Source organism: Canis lupus, chromosome 14 (assembly GCF_003254725.2).
Source record: "Canis lupus dingo isolate Sandy chromosome 14, ASM325472v2, whole genome shotgun sequence".
Taxonomy (NCBI): Eukaryota; Metazoa; Chordata; class Mammalia; order Carnivora; family Canidae; genus Canis; species Canis lupus.
In genome coordinates, this window is record NC_064256.1 from 47,832,676 (window position 1) to 47,856,319 (window position 23,644).

Below are 23,644 nucleotides of genomic sequence, written 5' to 3' on the forward strand. Positions count from 1 at the left end.
GAGAGACACACAGAGAGAGGCAGAGACACAGGCAGAGGGAGAAGCAGGCTCCATGCAGGGAGCCCGATGCAGGACTCGATTCTGGGTCTCCAGGATCACGCCCTGGGCCAAAGGCAGGTGAGCTTAACCGCTGAGCCACCCAGGCGCCCCTGTTTCTGGTAGAGTCCTATTGCTTATTCCTGCCCTCACCTGACACCCTCGGCTATGGGATCTTGGGCCAGCCCTTTACTGTTCCTACACTCGGTTTCTTTCTAGTCCCCCCCCCCAAAGGTTATTTCTGTGTAAAAATAAAATCTTCAGGAAACAGAAAAGTAAAAGAAGAAGGAAAGTGATTACCCATAATTCATCAAACATAATGATTTTGGTGTATTTCCTACCAATCTTGTGTGCATCTAGTTTCTCCTTTTATTTTAAAACATTTAGTAGAAATTAAGCTAGACCGTCCAGCTGTATATCCTGATCTTTCTGTTGGCAGTGTTTTGTCTTTCTAAGTACAAATATATGGACTCTCATCGTTTTCTAGAGCTGCATGATATTCAACTCAGGCATTCCTGTTCTTTGTTTTTTACAATCTACGTGAACAGAGAACACTGGGGCTGTTGGGATATCTCACTGATGGAAAAGAGACAGTGCCAGGGCTGCAGCTCACTTTATACCTGTGATGATTCATAGCCAGGTTCAGTTCTATCTTTCCACGACCTTGTCCGAGGTGCTCATATGCAGAGAGGTGAGGCCAATCTCTTTCTGTGAGATCATCTCAGATCACAGACCAGTGACTGTAGTACCTCCGTTGGTGTCTGATTGTAGCGAGACAAGCTAGCTACAAATTCCAGCCCTGCAACTTGCTGCCTGTGATCTCAGGCAAGGTTTTTGGTCTCCATATGTCTGTTTTCTCAGCTGTAACTGTGTGGATATCATGATAATTGCTCAATTCTGAGAAATACATTTTGACACGTTTGATAGTGAGCTGAGTGCTGCAATCAGTTGTGCACGTTGTAATTCTTCTTTTTTCCTCCCTCAACACTCCCCAGAGTTACTATCATCAGTGGTATCTCAGAACTGAAGAAATATAGTAATACATGCTTTATAGGTTGTTGAAAAAAAAAGCTGAAATATTGCACACGAAGTATTTTTAGCACTTGGTAAGAGAGCAATACATAGCAGCTATCATTTTATTAGTAAGAAACCTTCTATTGTTCTTAGAATGGTAAGCAGAATCTGGGCGTAGCGGGCAAGAGTGCCAAGGCTGATGAGTAAGATCTTGGGGAGATGGAGTGGCAACACACTACCCTAATGGTCTGCTGTCTCCGCGTCACTATGGTGGCACAAAACATTGCTTGGCAATTCATTCGGCATTAGCAGACATGGGTTTGTCAATCAGGATTTTGGCTGAAATCTTGTGGCAATGGACTGTCTCTGTGCCCAAGGTGGGAGCTGAGAACCATGTAGGTAAGAAACAATCCCAGAGGACACCGATGTCCTGGGAAACACGGGAAGCTGATGGAGACCTGCAAGTCTCTACAACACTCTGAAAATGCATTCCTTTCCGTAATAGCTTTGGGGATTTCAGCCACAAACACTTAGCCATTTTTCTTAAAACGCCAACCCCGGTAGAAATGCGGGAGACTTTGCACAGAGGGAAGGGCAGAGCCTTGGCAATCACTTGGATTTTGCTCAGCCCTTGTTCTACTAATGGCCCCTTAAGTCTTGCCTCTTGAGCCTTGAAGGTCTGCACCTTGGCCTTTCTAGAACTTTGCTGGGGGAGGACTGCCCTGCTCCCTTGGTGTAGGCCTTCACTGCATCATGTTCTTGTTCTCCTCTGCTGTGGGTAAGATGCTGCAATCCCAGCGCCCTTCTCTAGAAAGGGTCCTGGTCCTGGGAAAAGGAGACTGTTCATTTTATTATGTGGCCCTTGCTATCTAATTCTCAGCTTTTGTAACACTTATGAAATAAAATCAATCATTAAAAGGCTTAGGACAAACATTATATGGTCTCATTCATTTGGGGAATATAAAAAATAGTGAAAGGGAATAAAGGAGAAAGGAGAAAAAAATGAGTGGGAAATATCAGAAAGGGAGACAGAACATGAGAGACTTATAACTCTGGGAAACGAACTAGGAGGAGTGGAAGGGGAGGTGGGTGGGGGGTGGGGGTGACTGGGTGACGGGCACTGAGGGGGGCACTTGATGGGAGGAGCACTGGGTGTTATTCTATATGTTGGCAAATTGAACAACAATAAAAAATAAATTTATAAAAAAAAATAAAAGGCTTAGGTGGAAAGCTACATACCATTTCTTGAAATATTCTGGTAGTCTCTGTGATTGCAGTGGTTTCTTTTCCGTAATCGAAGGTAAATAGAGTTTTCCTTAATTCTGAAACAAATATATTCGTGCATATTTAATATCAGGACATTCACATGATGAAGTTCAAAAAACAGAATTTTATTTTATTATGATTTTTTAAAATGGTGGTTCCAAATGAACTCAGAAAAATCAAATCTCTGCTGACATGTTTCCTCTAAACTGTCAATACATTATTAAGAGTTGTTATAAGGAACAGTCCCATAAAATGCTTTGCATCAATGTAGTAAGATTCAACTTTTATTTTTGTAAAGACCTTCAGAGTCTTCTTTTTTTTCATTTCATTTCTTTTTCTTTCCGTGTTTTTTTTTTAATTTCAGGCTTCAGTCATGTTCCCAAACCTCAATGTTTATTTTATTAATAAATAAACACAAATATGCAGAATAAAGTTTTCAAAGTTGAGTTTTTAGATCATTGAGTTCAGTTCATTGTTGGCTAAAAATGTGGTTTTGTTTAGACAATCCCACATACAGAGTCACCCCTTTCTAAACTTTTTACCAAAAGCTTCTATAAGTTTCTCGAGCAATTAGTCATCTTTAAGAAATGTGTTTTTAATAAAATTTTTATTTTTATTAAGTTTTAAATTTTAATTCCAGTAGAGTTAAAATACAGTGTTATATTGGTTTCAGGTGTGCAATATAGTGATTCAACGATTCTATACATTGTTCATTGATTTTTGAACCTGACCTTATATTTCTTCTTTCGGTTGCTATGAAGATGGCAGACACTCCTGTTGATCCATCTCCCCGCTTCATCCATTTTAATAAAAGGTTTAACAGGGAATGATGATGCCACATGATGACTAATGTACTCAGCTTCCCTTGTAGCTACAAGTGGCCACTTCACTCAATTCTGGACTAAGAGGTAAAAGTATCCAATTTCTGAGAATATTTCTTAGGAAACATTTGGCAGGTGCCGCTTGCTCCTTCTTTACCCCGTTTCTCCATTTTGCTGTTCAGAATAGACATGCTAGCATCTTGGACTATGGGGGTAACTTCTACATTGGGAAGTCAGAGGGGTGAGTTAGAAGGACCCTGGATCCTCGAGGACCAGTGGAGCTGAGCTCCCATACCAGAACTGGACTACATATCTCTGAAATTTTACATGTGAGATAAATAAACTCAAACCTTATCTTATTTTAACCATGCATATGTTGAGTCGCTTGGCTACCTCTAGCTGAATCTAATACTAATGGACACAGAGTTCAGAGACAAATTTGTGACCAGTATCAGCTTATAACTGCACATATTTTAAGTCATTTTCTTGGCTTCTCTTTGTGCCATCTTTGATTTTCTATCTCCTTTTGCCAAGCTTTCATTTAATTTGAACATAATTTAATGTTATGTTCTTTATACTTTTATAGGTTTCTCTAAAATCCTTTTTGAAATAAGACCAGGTATAGACTAATGAATAATAATTAAACTCAGAAGTATTTGATTATTCTTCAAATGTATTGTATCTTCTCTTCATTAAAATAACCTCATATCTCACAACTTTACATAAATCACCATTTATTGCGTTACACGAGTCTCACTTATTATACTATAGTGCTTGCCAACTGTCTCAGTGCTTCAGAAAGGTAAGCATGTATCAGGTTTGGGCACTTGGGATACACTGAAATAGTATTCTTTTTAAAGTCTGAGAAAACTAATGATAATATCTTTTGATAGAAGAGCAAGATGTCTGGGCAATATTTTAAGTATGGGATTTTTGCTTTGTGGTAGAGTTTTGAGGGGAATGATTTATTTTATTTTTAAAAATCAAACCTACCCATACACATAGTTTTAAAAAGTCACATTTGTATTACTTGAGTGATGTTTAGTGAGCCCTACTATATTCCAGGCACTCTTCTAGGCACCTGGGTCATATTGGTAAATGGAGAAGACAAAGACCCCTACCCCTGTATTATTGCCATTCATCAGGGAAAAAAACCCACCAAGCATCCTGAATGAACAAATTATAGAAGATGCTAGAAGGTGGTAAGTGCTATGAAAAAAAAAGGGAGGGAGGGAGGCAGGGGAAATAGGGTTAGAGTGGTTGGAGCAAGCCTCCCTGAAAAGGTGAATGTGAGCAAAGGCAGTTGCACTATTTATGTCTATAAGGCTTGTAGGGATAAAACGGCAAACCCATGCTTCCCTCCCCTCCCCATTTCCTCAGTCTCAGAGGCAACTAATTTCAGCCTTAACTGACTGAGTCTTTGGGCATTTTCTTTCTTATCTCTAAATAACATACTTTCAAGTCCACTTCTTGATTTGTAGTCTTTGGTATTATCTATTCACTTCCCACCATCAAGAGGAGGATTTAACTATTCACAATTGATCTATGGTTGCTTTTTCTTCCCTTCTAAATTCTTTTATTTCCCTAGAGTTAATAGCAGCCTTTTGTTTCTTTGATTAATTTTCTAAGTATTTATCATCAATTTACCCTCAAATGTTTTACAGTTATTTGATCCGCTTTCAATATTTCCCTATCAGACAGTTTATTTGTTTTGTCTTGTGGAAAACTCTCCTGAAACCTCTTGACCTGCTTACTCTGGACTTGATGCCTTCTCACCCTGGTGCTCAGTAGATATCCTGGGAGCCCCCATCTTCATCATCCTGGGGATGCTCTTCACCTCTTCCTGACTTATTTACTTTCTAGAAGACCACATTTTTATTTTTTCCCATGGAGAATGTTTGTAAGTAACTTTTGAAGGATGTGGGGGAAGTAACTTATTTTTTTTAACATTTGGTATCTAAAAATGTTTCCAGTTTTTGATTTAGTGAGGTAAAGGTAGGCCCAGGAACAGAGCTTACATCATAAGTATAAACATAAATGCGGTTAATAAGACATGTTGGGGGAAAACTTCAAGAAGAGAACCAACAGTGTTCACTTGGTCCCTGAACTTTCATTATCTTAGAGAAAGGTCTTTTAGACAAGACATAGCTAGACTAGACACATCTAGGATACCCTACATATTTTTAGGGTATCTAGGATACCCTACATATTTTAGAATCCTCTTGTAGGAAAGAGGATTCTGGCGTTTATAAGTCACTATGTAACAATAACAGATTTATGGTATAGGTGATTATTTTGTTAAATAGACGTAGTCCCAAACCTGATGAATCAGCTTCTTGCTTAGCAGTCAATAGTAAGAAGTAAATAAGCCTCCAAGAGCAACAGAGTTTGTTTCTCATTGACCAGTGTAGTAGATTAGAGATAGCCTCATTATCTTTGACACCCTTTCCCTTAAATCTTGGCTGTTTTGTGACTTTTTTGACCAATAGAGTATGATAAAAGTGATTCTGTGCCAGTTATGGCTTGATTTTTAAGATGTCTGGCAATTTTGGTCTTTTGAAGCCCTGATCTACCATTTAAGAAGCCTGCTGGAGACATCATGTAAAAGGACCCTGCAATGGAAGTAACCATAATGTCCCAAAATGTCCTTCAATAGGTAAATAGGTAAACAAACTGTGGTATATCCATACAATCGACTATTATTCAGCAGTTAAAAGAACAGAGCTATCAAATCATAAAAAGACATGGAGGAACCGTAAATACATATTGCTGAGTGAAAGAAGCCAATATGAAAAGGCTATATCTGTATGATTCCTACATGATACTCTGGAAATGGCAAAACCATGGAAACTGTTGAAAATCAGTGGTTTCCAGGGATGTGAGGAGAGAGAGAAGAGATTAATAAGTGGAGCACAGGAGGTTTTTTGTTGGAGGGGAGGTAATGAAACTCATCTATATGATACTGTAATGGTGCATACATGCCATTATGCATTTGTCAAAGTGCATGGAAGGTTCAACATAAAGAACAAACCCTTAGATAAACTATGGACTTTAGTTAAGAATAATATGTAAATATTGGTTCTTCATTTAAAACAAATGTACTACACTCATGTAAGATGTTAATAATAGAGAGAATTGAAGAGAGAGAAAGTGTGTAGGGATGCTGTACTTTCTGCTCAGTTTTTCTATCAACCTAAAATTGTTCAAAAATTAAAGTCTATCTTTAAAAAGTCCCTATCTGGAAAGGAAGAAGGACTGAGCTAAACCCGGTCTTCTAACTGCTCCTTCCCAGGCACCAGTTATGTATGTGAAACCATCTTGGACCCTCTAATCCAGCCAGTAGGTAAATACCATTGAGTAACTATGGTCAATGTCACCTGGAGAGGAAGAATTGGCCAGCCAAACTTTTCCTGAACTCCTGATACCCTAAACTGTGAGATATAATGAAAATGGTTGTTGTTTTAAACCATTAAAGTTGGAGTACTTTGTTACTCAACAATCGATAACCAGAATAGATGGTTATAGAATTCTAAGTTAAAATCATTTTCCCTCAGAAGTTTGAAGGAATCATCAGCTCATTGGCTCCTAGTCTCCTAGTGTTGTTGTCTGAAGCTATTCTGTGTCTTGATCCTTTGAAAGCCCACAGTAGCATCTGTTCAAAGAGTTCTGATGTTGTGATGACAGACCTGGTGTGGCTCTATTTTCATTCACAGTGTTAGTCACTGATAGACCTTTTCAACCTGGAAATTCAGGTCTTTCAGTTCTGAGAGATGTTCTTGAATTATTTCATTGATGATTTCTTCTTTTCTTCTTTTTTTTTTTTTTTTTTTTTAGAACCCCTATTATTTGTATATTGGGTCAGTTGGGCTCTGGTTTCTAATTTTCCTAGTTTTTGCCCTATTTTCTATATCTTTGTTTTTTGCCCTATTTTCTGGAGACTATCCTCAAATTTATCTTTCAGTCCTTTCTCCAGAGAAAAATAAACCTCTAGTCTTATACCACAGTAAGGAGAGGCATTTGCCCACCTGTGTAAAGTTGGGAGAGTCTGAGGATCTAACTGCTTCTTCAGTAATCTTTCAACTGACACTTGTTTTTACTCTCACCTCCATTTCTAGAGCTACCATATGTAGTTGATCTCCAGGTCTTTTGGGGAGTCTGCAGTGTAAACTGGATTGCTTCTTGACATTCCCTTCTGCCAGATTAGGATGCAGCTCTCTGAGTCGACTAGGTCAGTTACCTCTTGTCCTGCTTTCTGGCTTCCAATGCTTTGTGGCTGTTGGATCTTCCTGTTCTCTTTGTCCTTGTAGACCAATTCATTTACTGTCATTTTAATGGGGTTTCTCAAGGGAGAGAAGCAATGCTTTGTTCAATCTGCTATCTTACCCAGAAGCCTGAAATGAATGCTCTATACTCTGCATCATTTACGCCCTCTGCTTTGACTATTTTATTATATTTTGAAAAAAGCGAATGGGAAATGGACATTAGATCTGAGTTCAATGCTAAAATAATTTCATGGTCAATAAAGAGGGGTTATTTTCCTCTGGGAAGATAATTTTTACCAATATTTAGCCATAACTATTTTTGATAATTCTAAAAATGGAATTTATGTACCAAAATACTGTTTTGCTCATGGCCTGCTCATGGAGAGTAAATAGTGTGGATATTAATATTATAGATACAGTTAGTTGCATCTTTCTTTACAAGGATACAAGGATACAAAATCTTTGCCAATCAGGAATATTTTCATTAACATTTCTGATGAGAAATAGTATGCATAATTTCGAGATTAAGGCTTTGTACTAGACTTTAGAAAATATTTCACATAATCAAAGATAATGTTTTCTTTCATCCTACCTCAAATGCATAATCTGTCTTATAATTTCTAGGGGTTGAATTTTCATGGAGTGCTCAAGAATCCAGAGAAGACAGAAAAATCAATACAATATTTTGAGAAGTCTATAGCACAATATTTTTGAGACGCTAGCAAACTGAGAAGAATGCTGGATTGAAAGTCATCTGTATAGAAGGTCAGTTGAATTTGAATTAATAGGAGAAACCGAGGATACTGTGCATAGTAAGGTTAACTGTGCTGACTACTCTGGCTTAGAACCCTCCCCCCGCTTCTCTTCCTCTATCCCTACTTAGACTCAATTTTCTCAGCGTGACCTTTTGTTTCTCCCTTTTCCCTCTGTTGTACCAAGTTAAAATCAAGTCCAATGGGCTGGCAGAAGGGGTGATAGTGTAGTTTGAGAGGGGCAAAGGAGGAGTACTTGAAGTACTTGAAGGTTCTCTTCCTTTTACCATCCCCAATGCCTGAGACGCTGGTGTCCTCAACCTTCAGGGCTGGCTTGGAAACACGCCATGTTCAATTCCCACTTTGACCAGCTCTGTCTACTGCAGGGAAGTACAGGCATTTCACGAGAAGACACACTGTCATCTTTTGATTTCAAACACCAAAATTCAAAATAGGTAAATCTCACACAAAATGTCTACTGGTTGCTTTCCCCAGTGCGGGTTCAGGTAACATGCAAAAAATCCTTTCTCTGACAGCCTTCTAGTGACCCACCATTTCTCTATGAACAAATGGAAGACAAAATAAAACAAAGAATAAAACCAAGAATGAGCCTCAAGCATGATGCAAATTAAAGGAGTAGATTTAAAACTGAAAAAAAAAAAATCACCTCCTATGTTGACTCAAAGCAGAACCTACGTGGAGAGACCAAAGGGCTTCACATGTCCGAGGTTTGGGGGATAAAGCAAGTATGGAATGCAAGCAACAGTGGTGTATCAGGTCCTGGTGAAATTCCTGAGGCGATTTCTGACTCTCTGCAGAGCACTGCTAGTTTGGGTATAAATGCTTATAAATCCTAATTAAGTTGCATCATAGGGGATAAGACACACAAAAAAGACTAGGGTATGGAAGACCAGCAGCAGGGTCAGTGAAAGATAAACGGTAACATCTGATGAGAAGGGTTGGGGCAGGGGAGTGAATTAGGATAAAACTGAATAATTTGGAGACTGGGCAGTCCTTATCCGGGGACTGCTACTGCTAGGAATTTTAAGAAAAGGGTGGATAGTTCTCTTTCTGATGTGGGTTGGAAGTCAGATCAGCGTGGGGCCAGGGAGATGGATTAAAGAACTTCTAAAATTCCTTCTAGTCCTTTGATACTAGATCCCTGTGTAACCTCTAATTCACCACATCATGGAACAATCTCTCAGAGAGAGCTAAACAGGCAGAGAATACAGCTTGTTATGTATTCAGGAAGACTGGCAATGGGCTAATTATGCAGGGGTGTGTGCAGGGGTGAGGGTGGCTATAGAGGAGGTCCTAGGAGTTCAGACATGAAAAGATTAGTCAGACAGCATGATAGATTTTGAATTTGGAGCAGCAAATAATACAGGGAAATAGACTTCATGGGCTTTGTGTTCAATAATTCATGAGCTGCTGTACTCAGACAAGGCTTCTTACCTGTTAGGTTAACCTCCCACTAAGATTCTTCCTTCTGTCCTCAGAGCTTGGAGCAGTGATAACTGTTTCCCTGCTGGCTTTTTTTTTTTTTTTTTTTTTTTTTTTTGGCCTCAGATTTGATTCTAGGCCATTGCATCAGCATAAATATTAACCTATGATAAAACTGAGAGATTTAAGGTGCGGATGCTTATAAAGGTAAAAAGATCACTTGTGATGCACAAAAGATTGTTTTAATAATCTAAACAGCCTTTTTCAAAGGATGCTGTGAAACAACAGGTTCTTGAGATGTATCTTCCTCATAAAATACAGAGAGAGAGAGAGAGAGAGAGAGAGAGAGAGAGATGGGGGGAGGGAGGTTCTACATAGTTCTGTGGTCAAGTAAGTTTAGGTACTATTCTGTATTAAACCTTGGAGATAGATTTTTTTTCCCTTATTAAAGGCTCTTATTAGCTTCTACTGAATAAACGTGATTGTCCTTATTCAAAGCAGCATTTCCAAAAGCTAGTTGACCCAGGAATGATTTGAAAAATGTGTGTGACAGCTTGTAGAATTAGTCTTTCACAGAACAGTGTTTGCAGAATATCGATGAATTATTTCTGTGATGTGTATGTGAGCATGGAGACAGCCTGAAAATCTCAGGTTCAGTTGGTTATAGGAAACTTGCTAGAGAAATTTGGGGCTTTTTTCCGTACTTTGATCAACCTAGATTGCACAATTTTATCATTCTGGGCAAAACTTTACATTGAGGCTTGGCTTATTTATTATTGACCAATTCACTTGTTAGCATATCTCTCCTTTGTTTTATTCCTTCTGCCTGGCTACTGAATTGATATGTTACTTGAAATTCATTATCTCCAACTTGTTGACCATGTAGTCATTTTAATATTTTAATGATCCGCTAATTTCTTATAGAATATGTATTATAGAACACACTTAGACGTCCAAGGGCTTGAGTTACACTGATTTATTTTTATATGCATCACATCATGCAGCTGGTGATTCAATTCATGCTGTTTACATTCCTCCTCCCTTATCCCTAGCGTTTTTCCTGAAATGTTAATTCCTGCAAATCTGATTTGATTTAGGCAATCTGAGAAAATGCAAGGGATGGAGGTTTGTAGATTGTAAAGCACTCTACAAATGTAAAGTGGTATCATTATGAATGTATTCAGTAATTGTTTTATTGAGTACCTTCTATGGTGCCACATAATGTGTCAGGGTCTAGGGCTACAGAACAAAGGCAAGCCTGATTCCTGTACTCAAGATGCTCAGAGTCTGGTGTGTGTGGGGGGGGTGGAGTAGAGAGACAATACATAAACAGTTGTGGCAGGTGAGGTGGCATTGGTATTGGAGAAGCACAGTAACAGCACAGGAGAGAATCATCCAGTTAGATGGGGGGTTGGCGTAAAGAGGCTGTCTAAAGGAACTGACTCCTGAGGGGTGAGCGTCAAAGCATGAACACAGGGTAACTAGAAAAGACAAAGGTGGGTGTAAATGCCCACGAAAAGATGCTCAAACTCACTATTAACCAGGAGGCCACATATTAGAATAACAGCAAAATATTGTTAGATTGGAAAAAATTAAGAAGATGGGCAATATTCAGTATTGGTGAGGATGTGGAGAAACAAGTATTCACATAGACTATTTGTGGGAATATAAATTGGGATAGTCTCTTTGGAGGGATTATGAAAAATTAAGAATGTCTACATTTGGACTTAGCCATTTTTTTCCTAAAGAAATCCTCACATGTATTCATAAAGAGAACTATATAATGTTCATTATGACATTACTGGATATAATGAATATTTGGAATTGACTGTCCATCAGTAGGAGAAAAAAACCCCATACTATGAAATACCACGCAGAACTGCACAGGAATAGAAAGTGCTTCAAGAAGTAATATCAGAAAGGGAGACAGAACGTAAAGACTGCTAACTCTGGGAAACGAACTAGGGGTGGTAGAAGGGGAGGAGGGTGGGGGGTGGGAGTGAATGGGTGACGGGCACTGGGTGTTATTCTGTATGTTAGTAAATTGAACACCAATAAAAAAAAAAAAAAAAAAAGGAAAAAAAAAAAGAAGTATTGTTAAAGCAAAGCATTAATTTACAATATGTTATACACAATATAATGTCATTTATGGGGAAATCCCAATGACATATTTATTTCTTTATGCACAGATTTACACATGTAATTGCACAGAAGGGATCTGAACAAAATCACACACACACACAAAAAATCACACTAAATTGGTAACAGCTTTCTCCTGGAATAGGGGATGAAATTGGGGGAAAGTTTTGGCTTTTTTTTTTTAAGGTTTTTTTTTTTTTTTTTTTTTTTTTGAGAAAGAGAGCATGAGAAAGAGAGAGCGCGTGCCCATGAGCAGGGGGGAGGGGTAGAGGGAGAGGGAGGAGCAGACTTCCTGCTGAGCAGAGAGCCTGACTTGGGACTCTATCGAATCATGATCTGAGCCCAAGGCAGACACTTAACTGACTGAGCCACCCAGGCGCCCAACCTTTGTTTTTTTACTTTACGTACCTCAATATTTTTTTGTAAGATGAAAACGTATACATGCTTTGAGTAATTAAATTAAAAAGTGAAAATTTACAAATGAGTAAAGGGAGAAGTTGTTTCAGGAGGAGGGATTTGTCAGTATATGGCAGAAAGAGTCATTGGCTAGGAGCCACAGCGTCCAGAGATGGTCCTTCCTGCCTGAGGGGCAGTGCCTCACCCCTACACTGCAACGCTTCTTGCCCTCTCCAGGATCTGGTTCCTTCCCTCATCCACCTTTCTCTCCCTGTTGGATCTTCCTTTAACTAAAAGCATGCTGTAGTAGTTCTCATCTAAAAATTCTCCCTGATTTTTATTCCCCACCAGCCATTACTCTTTCTCTGTTCCCTTTAATAGTGAAAGTTGTTAAATGAGTTATTGATGTTCACTTCTTTCATTACCTCCTGAAAACTGCTCTCAGCAATCAGGCTTTCATCTTGCCCCCTGGGACGTTTCTGTACAGTCTCCCCTGATCACCACCCTGCACACCTAGTGCTCCTTCTCCGTTCCTGTTCTCCTCTGCCTCTGGCAGCATTTGGCTAACGGTCACTTGTCCTTGGAAACACTTTCCTCCCTTGGTTTCCAGGACACTGAACCCTTTTAGTTTTCTTTAGTTTTGAGAGCTAGTCCTTCTTTATCTTCTCTTCCCAAACTTCTACATGTTGGCATCCACCAGGCTCTGTCCACAGCCACATTTCTTTTTCATATTCACTCCCTGGTACAGAAGTTCTTAATTTGTTGCTCTCAGAACCATTTTATACTCTTAAAATTACTTAGGAACCCAGAGAGTTTTCTTTATGTGAGTTATAGCTGTCAATATTTATGTGTTAGAAATTAAACTTAGAAATTTGAAAGACTATTTTTCAAAAGATTTTATTTATTTATTCATGAGAGAGAGAGAGAGAGAGAGAGAGAGAGGCAGAGGGAGAAGCAGGCTCCATGCAGGGAGCCCGATGTGGGACTCGATCCTGGGTCTCCTGGATCACGCCCTGGGCCAAAGGCAGGCGCTAAACCACTGAGCCACCCAGGGATCCCCTGAAAGACTATTCAATTAATTCATTTAAAATAATAATAGACTCATTACATGTTAACATAAGTAACATATCATTTTTTTTCTGAAAAATGTATATTTTCCAATTCTTCCTCCAATTAGTGAGAAAAATAGCATCATTTTACAGTTTTGCAACTTTCCTTGCATCTAACTTTAATAGAAGACAGCTCAGTTCTCATCTCTGCTTCTGCATTAAATCTGTTGTGATATGTTGTTTTGATGAAATTATATGAAGAAAATCTCATCTTAAACATATATGTAGTTAGAAAAGGGAGTAACATTTTATTTTATTTATTTTTAATTTTTTATTTTTTGGGAGTAACATTTTAATATCTTTTTTAGGCAAGTATGGATAGCCTTCTTTGATTCTACACCAAACCTTGAGATGTGGTATTTTTTTAAAGACTGATTAGTTGCAATGTGGAATCTGAAATTATATCAATGGACTTTTTTTTGCACCATATTACATTAAAATGCATTGGTCTATCTTGTACTTTGAATGGATCTTTTACCCATTCATGGTTTTATATATCATATACTGGTCATTTAGAAAATATTAGCTCACTGAGTTATCCGGATATTCTAAATGTAGAAACATTTTATGAATCAATACTGAAAATCATCCTTGTTGCTAGCACTACATATTTATTAGAAAGGTTCTGAGTATTAGGAAGCTGTCAAGTTCTTAGTAGAAAATGCAAGTTTTTAAAATTTCAAAATTTTCTTTGAAAGCTCAAATCTTATGATTAACAATCAATACTGTCACTTATTTTCCTTGAAGTTCTCTCATTTCAGATACAATATCTGCCATATATCCAATCTGAATAATTTTAATTTATTTTCTAGTTCTTTTCAATAAAACTGGTGTTCCATGAAAAACTGATTGGAGTGGACTATAGTTCTCAGCTCCCTTACCCAAGTGCTTTTCCTTAAGACAATCATATTTGTTATGCAGCAAAAGTGCTTCATGCATATCTCCCATTTCATCAGATGAAATCATTTGAAAATCATGTATTTAATAAAATTAATAATTGTTCTGCTTTATAGGTGAACTTTTCAGGGGCAGATGTCCCCATCTTTTTAAAACCAGGACCACGTAGGGGTGAAGACACCGTGCCTACTAATGTAGTTCGGTGCCACCGCTTTGATTCATGCTCAGATGTCAGCGCCTTCATCCACCATTGCTATTGCGCATCAGTACAAATGGCTGCACAGTGCAAGAGACAAATGCTATTTTAGTTCTGTTGTGAAAATAGTTTTTACCTTGTGGATCCTTTGAAAAGGTCTGAGAGACCCACCTCGCGTCAGCCCATAGCTCACACTTGGAGAATCACTGATATAGACTATATCCCACTCCAATCAGCCTTGGCTAACATCAAAAGACCAACTCTCTGGCTAATTATTTGTTTTTCAAAGTATAAGTATAAGATGGCTAATCATTGGCACTTTCATCACATGTAATTTTTGAATAATGGATTTAATAAGGTTATTAAGCCCATTACTGTTTAGTACTTACATGCCTTTTTTTAAAACCTGAAATTAGGTTAGCAAATCTTAGCTGCAAATCCCTTCTCTCCAATTTTCTCTTTTTAACACCCCAAGTGACTTGGTTTGGAATTATACACTGCTTTTCAAAATTGTTCTCTGATATAATGTCTATTGGGTTGGAGAGAATAGATAACCTTTAACACTCAGATTCTAGGACACCTCTCATCAAAGATGTGTTTTAAATGTCCTTGAATAGCATTACTGTGCCACTTTTCACAATAGCTTTGTCTGTTTCTTTCTAAGCATGTGCTATGTTTCTGGCCCCAAATAGCAAATCTAAGCCAGAGGCAGAGGGTGCAATATTTACTCTAGAAAATTCCATGTAGTTTGCATCCTTTTATGTTGACCTACTGATCTCTCTTATCCCTCCAACTTGATATGATAACTTCAGTAATTGCTCTTGATTCTTTTGGCTTTCATGGTTTTTTTGTGGCTAACTTTACCTTTTTTTTTAAAAGCTCTGATTGCTACCCTGTTTTTACCCCTAGTCCTCTCTGTCTCTCAGCTTTACAGGACTTCTCTACCATTTATCCCTGGCCTGCAGAACTCTACTGACTGGACCATCCCTGGCCTCAATTTCAGAAGGGGATTAGGACAGCCATAAATGCTCAGGTTAGGTGTAGTTGAGTTCAAACAGTTATATTTGTTAAGGGTTTGGAATTATGTTTCCCTTTCTGAGGTTTGCCTGGAGGAAATAGTACCCATAAAGAGAATTATGGGGTGCCAATAAAACTAATAGCTGGTCCAGCACCCAGTATCACACAGTACGGGGCTTACTATGCAGGGCTCAAACTTTGTGTCACAGAAACCTTGGCCCTAGAGACACATGGTTCCTAGAATGTTTGACCCATAAAATAAGCCAGGTCTCGTCTGAAGGCACAGCTACTTAAAGAGTGAAGAAAAGCATATTTGGTGGGGAGAAGCAGGAGCATATTTCCCCAAAAGTTTCATCCAAGGCTTCTAAATTAAGCAGCATCATGAGGTAGGTTGTAGACTTTAATAACACATTGCCCTATAGCCACTGAGCTTAACACGGGGGAGGACTTTAGAGATGTCTAGGTACAGCTTGACTTCAGTCAAGTCAAAGGATGCTATATATTCCACCGAGGGCCATAAAGAACCAGAACCCTTGTACCTGTAAACACGGTCTTCCTTCTACTCCACCCCACCGACAGGGCTCTGGAATTTTAGATATTGCTTTTAAACCAAAAGCCCTTCCTTCCTGAATTTTGGTATTGTTTTCCGTATTTCCATATGTGTTACTGGGCCTTGGGTTCTTTAACTTACATAGGATTTTTTCTTACATTAATTGCTTTCAAAGGTGATCTGACCATGAAATACTATTTTCAATCCTTTAAAAAGTATCTTTTTCTTCTCACTCACAGCTATAGTTCTCTTCCCCAATGTTAGTTATTATCGGGTTCCCAGCCTGTAAGCTACCAACCTCACAAGGTGGGTTTTTTGTTTTTTGTTTTTGGCCTTGAATCACTCAATTACTTTCTGAATCATATTGGGAAAATGAAATAAAACACGTGGTTTTATAGGATATTGCTTTTTGAATTTTCTGGAGTCTGAGAATCAAGAGAACAGATTTTTGTTAATGTTGACTCAACTGAGGGATGTAAAGATTTGTGTTTTTTGTTTTTGTTTTTGTTTTTTGAAAGAAACAGAGCACACGCTAGCAGCAGGGGAGAGGTAGAGGGAGAAGGAGAAAGAAAGAATCTTAAGCAGACTCTACGCTCAGTGAAGAGCTCCATCTCATGGGGCTTCATCTCAGGACCCTGAGATCATGATCTGAGCCAAAATCAAGAGTCAGACATTTAACCAACTGAGTCACCCAGGCTCCCCAGAATGTAAAGATTTGTAAAAGTAAGGGGTTGCCTTTGTCTTTTAATGCATGAGTGTGATTTCAGTTAGTTACATTTATCTTACAAAAAAGATATTAAATTTTGAGGGGTGAAGGGTATATTGGAAAAAGAAAAGGAAAGCAACCATTTTCTCTCCCAAACTGCATTCTTTTGCTTTCCAAGGTACATTTTCCAGAGAACATTGTTAATACACAAAGCATGAGGCCGATCACAGATAATAGGAAGCACTTTCTAGAGATCCAGTCGAATCGAGAAATCAATAAATCCTATCCTGTGTTGATAAGCATTTGGACTCAAAAGGACATTTGCTCAAAATGCCTGTGGAAGTGGCCTACATGGCTCACAACTGCTGCTTCTGGGTCAATATTCTTTTTATTCTCCTGATTCCACCAGAAGAGCATCTTCATCATACTCTAATCTTTCTTTAATATTTTTATACACTTTATAAATCTTCAATCTTTTAAGAAGGAGATTAGCCCAGCATAGATTATCTGCACGTATAATTTGCATGAGATTATAGAGATAGTTTAACAGGACCTACTGCTGGCTGTTGGGCGCGGGGTGCATCCTGAGTGGTGACACACGAGTATCATGCTGTTATATGTCTGTGTAACAGGGGAATCCACGGCAACTCAGATTTCAGACAGAGAATTTCCTTTCCTATCAAAAGGAACTGAATATATTTTTTCCCATTTCAGTTGTGTGGCAGAGAACACAGGCATAGCACACAGAAACAGGTGGCAAAAAGAGCACTTGGTGAGAGACAACTAGATAGCCTGGGGCCCCACAAACACAGAGAGAAAAGCTCCAGCAGGGTAGGTTACCCTACAGCATACTGGGTGCGGTGCATACCTTCTTAGGAACACAACAGGTAAGGACAGTACTCAGAGTCAACACTGAAGGAGTTGCACAGGCAGGCTGAGTCTTTGTAAATGGCAACATAGAGTCTAATACTAGAAGGTGCTAAGTCAGCACAGACTAGCTCAAGATGGGAGTGATGTTTACCTAAAATGCACTGAGACCGGCACCTCCTTTGTGAGATGGTGTCAGAAGTCTCTGCATAGCCCTTATAAAGATTATAACCCAGGACTGTCTGAAGGTTGGCAACTTTCCTCTCCCCTTCTCTCCACTGCCTTTCTCCTAAGGAAGATCTGTCTGCCTGCTGGGCTCTGATGGGATGACAGTGGACATGGCTATGTGACTGGAGGCCTAGTGGGATTGCGCACTGAGAAGGGAGCAAACCTGTAGTGTGAGGACAGAAGAGACACAGAAGGGAGGAAGGACACTGGCTCCCCCTTCCACTCCCTTCCCTCCCCGCCCCCCCCCAAAAAACCCTAAAAACAACTGAACAGTGTGCTTGTGAGCAAGAACCATTTTGGGGTAGAGTTTTTGGGAAAATTCGATGCAGGAGATGTGGCGTACCTATTGGTGAGTGTGAGCTGTAAGCGGAAAGAAATGAGGAAATGAGTTTTCATTTCAGCTGGGCCTGGCGTGTCGAGTCTTTCATTCTTTGGATGACTCCAGGGAAGATTTAAACTACTTGGCAATTAATTTTAAACATCAGACTGGTATTTCCTCCACCACAACTTTGTGAGACTTTAGGTCAAAAAGTGGCTGCATTTTACAGGGTTCAACTTAAAGTTAAGCTTCCATTAAAAGGATAATAAACTAGGTCCACTTCTCACTCATAATGAATTCCCCTTGTTATTGTCATAAAAGTCTTAATTTAGAGAAACTTTCAGGTATTTTTATATACAGCTGGATTGTGGAAGCCACTGAAATATTATTTTCTCAGTTCCAATGTCGGCAGTGGGGAGATCAAAAAGAGTCTTTCTTCCAGGAAGCTGCTCCAGCAGGGCCATCTCTTGATGTGTTCCAGGTGACAAAGACAATAGCAGGTGCAGCTGAGGAGAGAGGGGCTGAGGCTGGTGCTCAGGGTGCCCCAGACCACTGAGAGCATGGGCGCCCTATCAAGGGGCCCCGATGGACCTCTGAGGTGATGTACACCACATGTCCCCAGGGGAGGGCTCCTCTAGTTCTTAGTCATTTCTCCAGTCCATAGTGGCGTTTTCAGACAAAGTGACAAAGACTCCAGAGAGCCATGTTCCCACAGGTGGAATAAAAACAGCACATACAGGTTGGGAGCTGGGAGCAAGGCGGATCCTGCTCACCAAATCACTCTGGTACAATGTGACACCAGGTTCCATGATGACAGATCACTTATTAATGTGGGACCCTGGTCAAGTTTCTTTTTTTTTTTTTTTTCCTGGTCAAGTTTCTTAACCTGTCTACTTAACCCTTAGATTCCTCAACTGTGAAATGCAGAAATTAATGCCACCTCCCTTACAAAGAGATGAAATGAGAACTACGTAACACCCAGGACAGTGATTGGTATATAGAGAATTCCTCGTGAAGGTTACATCTTACTCTCCCTATCACCGATACTGTTAGTATTGTTATACTAACCCAATTTTTCACATGATTAAACCTGAAAACCTACATCTACACTTGAAAATACATCTCCTCTGCTTTCCCTACATTTACAGATGAGTCCTACATAATTATGAGTATCCTCTCCTTTAGGTTGGTTGCCTTCCTAGCCTCTTCTCTACCTTTTTCATTACCCTAATCTCATAAATCCTTTAAGGTTTGGACCCCTTGCCTAACACTCCAAAAGAAGTGGCTGTTGATTAATTCTATGTATTTTTTTTTTCATAGTGAATCTGTAGCTCTGTGTTGAGAGTTGTCTTTTGGCGCATCTCTCTTCTATCATCATTTGTATTTGGTCTTATCTGCCCTGTTTGATTGTAATTGGTTGTAGAAACAGGTCAAGTCTTTTTCCCTTTGAAACATCTATAGCATCTGTGCCTGATTAGGTAGTAAGTATTCAATAAGTATTTGTAGATGAATGAGTGAAGATAATAAGATAACAGTCAAATAAATTATTCATGATACACAATGTCCTCTATTAACTTTTAAAAAACGGGGTGCTATCCTATGAATGGCTGTCCTCATGCTCTGAGTCAACACCCATCACACATAGCAAATTGGGTTTGTGTGTCACTCAGATTCGCCATACATTCTCTCTACGTTCAAATCCAGAGCGTTGAAGCCAGGGTGATTCTAGGATCTTGCAACTTGCCTGTTAATTTTAGCCATTACCTTTCTAAATATTAATTTCTGAAAGTAAATAATCAATAAACATCCTTCCCCCTTGAGTGAGAAAAATTCAGTGATGTGTTTATGTATTTTCCATTAGAGGTCAATTCCAGGGCCCCTGCAGCAGGAATACTTCCTCCTTGCTAGCACTGATAAAATACAATTCGCATTACATCCCACTGCATAATTCTCTATGTCAGTGGTGGGTTTCTTGTATGTTACTCATGTTCTAGAAGCAATTCCTAATAATTCCCATTTCAACATCTTGGGCGCAAGCCCCATCTCTTGTTCTTTCCTCACATAGATACATTGAAAGGTTTAAAGGTACTCAAACATACATACCCGCTACTCGAGTCCAGAAACCCAGTAACGCCAGAGAGTTGGGGCCAGTTGAGCTCATTGGTAAGAGCTGTTGGTAAACTGATGAAGGATTTCTAAAGAAAAAATAAAGTGGCAATTATAAAAACAGTCATTTGTTTTTTACAGGTAGTAAGATTATCCATTGCCTAGACATTGTTCTCTGTCTCTCTCATTCTCTTTTTCTCTCTCTCTTTAAGGAACTTTGACATATATGAAGGATATGCCTCTTTATCATCAGAAACTTCACAAAGATCAGCATCACTCACGAACTGGCTTCCATTCAGCTTCTGTGAAAGATGCTAAATGCATGGCAGCTTATAACTCATCTAACTCATCTCTCATTTGAAGGGGATGCTCCAGTAGATGAGTAAACATTCCAGTCTTAAGTTTGCTGAAATTTTCTCCATATTTTAGCTTAGATATTCAGGAAATTAACCATCTAAAGAGTAATAATACTCAAGCCCCCAACACAAATGGCTTCTCCGAGTTCAAAGCTATGCCCTACAACATAGTGTCTCCTGACTCCCTTGGGAGTCTCGGGCACCTTTGAGAATCTAATTTGGGCTTCCTTACTCCCAAAGATCCACATATACTCAACATGGCCTATGATTTCAGGGAGTTCACAGACCCCCTGCATCTCTTGCACAGATTCCAGTTCAAGAACTTCTGATGAAGAGTGGACAGAACCGGGATTCACTTGAACCACATTTCTATGGTTTGTGCAAAATCACAGAAGGAAAATGATGTTAGCTATGTCTCCTTATTTTTCCTTTTATAAATGCCTTCTGGGACATACCTTTACTCTGTTCTAATTTCTAGTGAAAGCTTATCTTGACTGATGTGTTCAGAATAGGGTTGCCAAATTTAGCAAATAAAAATAGAGGATGCCCAGTTATATTTGAGTTTCAGCACACAAACTGCGGTGTCTACATACAATGGAATACTATTCAGCTTTTAAGAAGAAGGAGATTCTGACCCATGCTACAATGTGGGTGAAACTTAAAGGCATTATATTAAGTGAAATAATCCAGTTTTGCAAAAAATATAAATACTGTATCATTCCATTTATATAAAGTATTTAGAGCTGTCAAACTCCTAGAAAGTAGAAAGGTCGTTGCCAGGGGCTGGGAGTGGATATAGGGGGAGGTGGATGAGGGCCCCATCCTTATTCTTATCCCAAGTATGATTTTCAGTGCAGGGTAGGCTAGAAGTGGAAGAGAGGTGAGTGGGAAGGATGGCTTCTTGGGATTAACCATGTTAATCAGCAACAACAACGATGTATTATCATTAATAACCATAATAATTATGTATTAATTATATAATAATATAATGTATGAATTATGATTTATTTCCATCAAAGAAGCAGAAACAAGGTCATGCAAAGGAGGCTCCTGATGAGTCTTGAAGCACCATACAGTTCCAGTGACTGGCATTTTGTCACGCCCTTAGCAGGAGGCACCCACCACTTTCTGCTCAAAACTCCACCATTATTGTTAGTCAGACACTCTCGCTTTGGTTTCTGTTTCTCCTGTCATTATACATCAAACATTTTCTGTTTTTTCTTAATCTTACTTTTTCCCTAGGTCTTTGTGCTTACAATGTGTGTGTGCTGTAGGATCTGAGAATATTCATTTCTTCCAGAGAAGACAAGAAAAACAAACAGGATGTTTGAAACTCCTAAGATGTGTTAAGCGGAGACAATGAATAAGCAGGTGGCTTGTGAGATGTAGACAGAATTCATGCACCCTATGAAGGAAGCTAGCAGCCTGTAGAATATGTTGGAAGTTAAAAGAATGATATGACACTCCCAGATACCACAATCTGTTTTTTTTTTTTTTTCAGTCATCTGCATAATGACAACCTTGGATTTGGGGAACCCAGCATGGAACTAGGCTTCTGATTCTGGACAGGCCGGCTCTCCCTTTAACAGGGAGTTAGACAGGAACCCTGCTAGCACTGGGAGATACATCTGATGTTCTCTCTAGCCTGGAGCAATAAGGGAGGGGATGGCAATTCTGAAGTGTGTCAGCAAAGTAGGAAAAGGCTTTACTCTAGAAATCCAGGAGCTCTGACTTCTGTGTCCGGCTCTATCAATACAGTAAAACTCCACCATTTGGATATGACACATTGGAAGTGGTTCCCATATTCCATCCAGCTCCGTTATCAGGGGTGGGTGATAAGGTGTTTATCTTCCCAGTGGGGGGAAGAGCAGATGTGGAAGGAGGGGTAATGCCAGGCGAGGAAATGGCGGGCAGCTTCATCTTGGGAAGTGGGGTTTCTCAATTCAGTCTCTCTGGATCCATCTGACGAAATGGATCTCAAATACCTGGGAGAAGCTGGGACTTCTTGCTGCTCTCAAAAAAGGCCCCAACCAGTCCTGGAATCGGTCCCACCAGGAGTTAAGCTGGAGCAGATGACAGCTGATGCTGAATCACAGCGGGGACCAGGGTGGGTCTGTAACCCACAACTGGAGCTCTGGAAGGCCCAGGAAGGTCAGGTCACCAGGTTTCAAAGGTTTCTCCTGGTCACTTGATTAACCCTGAAATAATGCACATCTCTGTTTTCCTGGTTAAGTGTTTTAGACTTCACTTACGGTGTTATGGCAAAGATGGGGCTTTACCGTTGCATCAGTTTTGGTATCTCTGATGGCTGTTGAATATTACTTTATCTACTTCAAGAGGAATGTTGGGAGGATTTAAGGGCAGTAAGGAGAGCAGTTTGCCAAGCAGAAGCCGTACACTATGTAAAGGATCATGCTTGGATGGATCACCTAGTGTCTCTTTCCAAGTGGATTGTCCCAGGTTTAAGAGAGGTGAAGTTTATTGCCAGATAATAGAAGGGTTTTGAGCAGACAAATGGAAGCCTCGACATACTTGTTCTACCTTAGTAAATTTGGTAGATAAAAATGAGAAGTAATGGCCTTTAATAGCAAAGGTTTTATAGACCCTAGCAAAAAGAGAATGTTTAAGTCATATCACATTACACACTAAAAGCCTTATTCACGCAACATTATACCCAAGATATTTCAGGCATTTAAGGCAGGAAAGATGCAAATTAAGATCTCCCTCATCAACTCCTGCTTATTCCTCTTGAGCATTTATGTTCTCAGGAAACTCGTCTTAAATGTACCTTAAATGTACATATGTGGAAAGACTTAATATTTACCAAGAAAAACTTCCTCAGTTTGTAAAAAGCATCAGAAACCCAGTGAGCACTTAGCCAGCTACTGCATTGCTTCAGATAGTCTTCTGATTTTACAATGATATAAAATATTTTTATGTCATAATTGGCATGTATTACTATTTTCGTGTAATATTTTAACATTATTCTGTGTATGTGTGTGTGTGTGTATGTGTGTGTGTGTGCCTTTCCATGCATTGAGAAAGGACGTTGGCTCTCATTTTTAAATGTATATTCAGTAAACACAATACTTTGGATTTGGGTGTATTTTAAGCCCTAACTTCAACAAGCAACTTATATTTGGGTTTCTTAAAACCATTCTTAA

General features: G+C 39.3%; 1 protein-coding gene across 2 annotated transcripts in view; it reads right to left on the reverse strand.

Annotated features, from left to right (window-relative positions):
- AOAH (acyloxyacyl hydrolase) overlaps positions 1 to 23,644 on the reverse strand; it is a 158,052-nt gene that overhangs the window by 44,493 nt on the left and 89,915 nt on the right. For both annotated transcript variants that reach the window (XM_025464638.3, XM_025464639.3), the window contains exons 13-14: positions 20,122 to 20,213; positions 2,290 to 2,372 (exon numbers count right to left, since the gene is read on the reverse strand). In XM_025464638.3, the coding sequence (XP_025320423.3) occupies positions 2,290 to 2,372; positions 20,122 to 20,213 (175 nt within the window). The remainder of the gene's footprint in view (positions 1 to 2,289; positions 2,373 to 20,121; positions 20,214 to 23,644) is intronic.